This window comes from Hydra vulgaris, chromosome 04, assembly GCF_038396675.1.
Source record: "Hydra vulgaris chromosome 04, alternate assembly HydraT2T_AEP".
In the NCBI taxonomy this organism is placed as follows: domain Eukaryota; kingdom Metazoa; phylum Cnidaria; class Hydrozoa; order Anthoathecata; family Hydridae; genus Hydra; species Hydra vulgaris.
The window spans coordinates 4,601,044-4,603,800 of NC_088923.1; the positions used below are offsets into that span (position 1 = coordinate 4,601,044).

The following is a 2,757-nucleotide window of genomic DNA, read 5'->3' on the forward strand; positions in this document are numbered from 1 at the left end:
AAGTAGTTTGATATTGATATAAAATATTAAAACAATTTTATTAAATTTATTTCTCCAATTTTTAAAATCTCTCAAATTTGAAACAATTTTGAAACACGTGATATCGATGTGATAGTCTGATAGACCCAATCAAGAAGAAATTCAAACAGTTCTTTGCTTATGAGCGGATGCTGTTTCAAAAAGAATTAAAACATATCTGGTTTTAAAAAGAAAGATTCTGGTTGTCAAGTAAGAAAGAATGCTGCTCAAAGAACTGCGAATGAGGAAAAGAACAAACGCACTCCTCAAGACTGTGGTATTACAGTTACAAAAAAAGGAGAAGATGAAAGTCCTTCTGCTTCAAACTCTTTCCTGCCAAGTCAATCGATTCAAGTAGTAAATAGTTTTCCCCGTGAAAGGAATATTTTCCCATTTGATTAATTCAATGTTATATAAATTTTTAACTTATTTTTATTGGTTGGAACTGAAAACGATGTCACTGACATTTCTGAAAGCTCGGGAGAGCCCCTATCAAAAATCGGAATGGTAGCTGTGAATGAAGAGAATATTTTGGTAAGTTCAACCTCTTTAAAAGAAATGATGTTAATAAACTTTTAAGCTAATAAAATAAGATTTTTTAAAATTTATTCTCAGGTGTTGCCAACAGAAGAACCCATCGCTACCATTCCTTCCAATGATCCTGCTTTGTGGGCAGCACATCTTTCCGCTTTGTATACTTTGGTACTGACAAAAGATGGACCGTGAAGGAGCGCTTTCTGAGGGTCGAGAATCTTGAAAAAAAGATAGGTGCTGACATTGCCAAGCTTATTATGGACGTCTTAGAATAAAATGGAATCGATCTCAAAAACTGCAGAGGTCAAGGATATGACAATGGAGCGAACATGTCCGGTATATACAAAGGAGTACAGGCGATTATACTGCAAAAAAATCCTCAAGCTCTCTATATGCCATGCAGCGCTCATATTCCTAACCTTGCTGGTGTTCATTCTGCTGAATCTTCGGTTGAAGTCAAGAACTACTTTGGCCGAGTCCAGTCACTTTACAATCTTTTCAGTGGAAGCCCTAGTCGGTGGAAAGTCTTGATTGAAACCACTGGTTTGTCCCTTCATCAAACGTCGCAAAGCAGATGGAGTGCGCGAATCGAGGCCGTGAAGCCGTTAGTCAAGCGATCCAGGGAAATCCTCGAATCTTTGAAAAAGCTCCGCGATTTTGATCTAACAGCTGATCAATTGAATGAAGTAAAATCTCTGGAGAAGTGGGTTCATTCATTCGAGTTCATCGTAATGACAACCTTTTGGTATAAAACTCTTCAATCAATCAACTACGTGAGCCTTGCACTCCAATCAGAAAATATCTCCTTGGACGACGAGATGAAACTCATTAAGACTCTTATTGAAGATCTAAATCGACTGAGATCATCTTGGACCAGCATCCTTAATGAGGCACGTTTGATAGCATCTGGTCTTGTTTCTTTTGGTTTTCAATCAGAATTTGTGAAGAAGAGGACGAAAAAATGGAAGACCTTTCACGAAGAGGTGAGGAACACCGCTCATTTCCATGAAGACGAAGCAAAAGAGTTTGAGGTGAGCGTATTCAATACCGCTCTTGATACTCTTATTCAGCAGGTCAGCGATAGATTCCAAGCTGCTGAGAAGACGACGAATATATTTTCGTTCTTGTGGTCATTGAAATCTCTTGTTATGTCAAATGAAGAAGAATCAGAAGAAAGTGTTGAAGCACCTATCCAATTGGAGGAGAAATGCAAGGTCTTGGCACAAATCTACGCGACCGATGTTGAGGAAGAGAAACTTATTGAAGAGGTCCGCCACCTCGATGCTCTGAAGCAATCCAATCTTTTTGGTTTAAAAGAATATCTCACTTCCATGACGTTATTGAATGGAATATACCAGAAAGGTCTTCAGCCGCTCTTCGAATCAGTCTGCATTTTGCTGCGCATCTTCAACACCATCCCTGTTTCTGTTGCGGAAGGCGAGAGATCTTTTAGTAAGCTTGCTCTAGTTAAGACAGCTTTAAGGTCTACAATGAGCCAAGAACGACTCACAAATCTTCTGGTTATTTCCATTGAGCATGATCTTGCCAAAAAGTTGTGCTACGGTGAAGTGATTTCCAAATTCGCGATGAGTAAAGCTCGAAAGATCAATTTCCTTTGAAGTTGAAACAACAATAGCTGTTTTATTCTAGACAAATTTTTGCTCTTAACATCCAATAGTGTTTAATGATTGTCTTTGGTCTGTTTCTACCATGTTCTAGTGTCGACTTTATCATTTTATGTATGAGTGTATAACCAAGTCAAAAGACCATTGCAATTATCTAGAAATAAACTGTTCATTAATTAAAATTAAAAAATTCTGTATTCTTTTATCCTCTTTGATTTGTTATCAAATGGCTTATTATATGTATTGAATTATGGATCATTAGATCAGCTTTCACTTTCAGTAGGGCGCTTGGGAAATTTTGACCCTGGGCGCCGCAAAGGCTCACGGTGGGCCTGTGTATAAAGCATCAGCCATAAACCTTAAGATTAAAATTTTGTTACCATTAATATTTATCATATTTTTTATTTATATGTTATTTATAATACTTACACAAATTTTATAATTTATCTATAAAGTTTTATTTTTTCAATATACTTTACCTGGCTTCATGGCAGGCTCCAGGTTGATGGAAACAAAATCCAGGTACTTCTCCTCCCAAATAGAAAACAAAAAGCTCACATAGTTTCCTGTAATCTCTCCT

General features: G+C 37.1%; 1 protein-coding gene across 1 annotated transcript; it reads left to right on the plus strand.

The window, feature by feature from the left end:
- The first annotated feature begins 456 nt into the window (after window positions 1-456).
- Window positions 457-2,504, plus strand: LOC136079524 (uncharacterized). Its single transcript, XM_065795279.1, has 2 exons — window positions 457-552; window positions 634-2,504. Exon 2 carries the CDS (start codon window positions 882-884, stop codon window positions 2,169-2,171), a length of 1,290 nt encoding a protein of 429 aa, XP_065651351.1. The 5' UTR covers window positions 457-552; window positions 634-881; the 3' UTR covers window positions 2,172-2,504.
- Window positions 2,505-2,757: the final 253 nt, after the last annotated feature.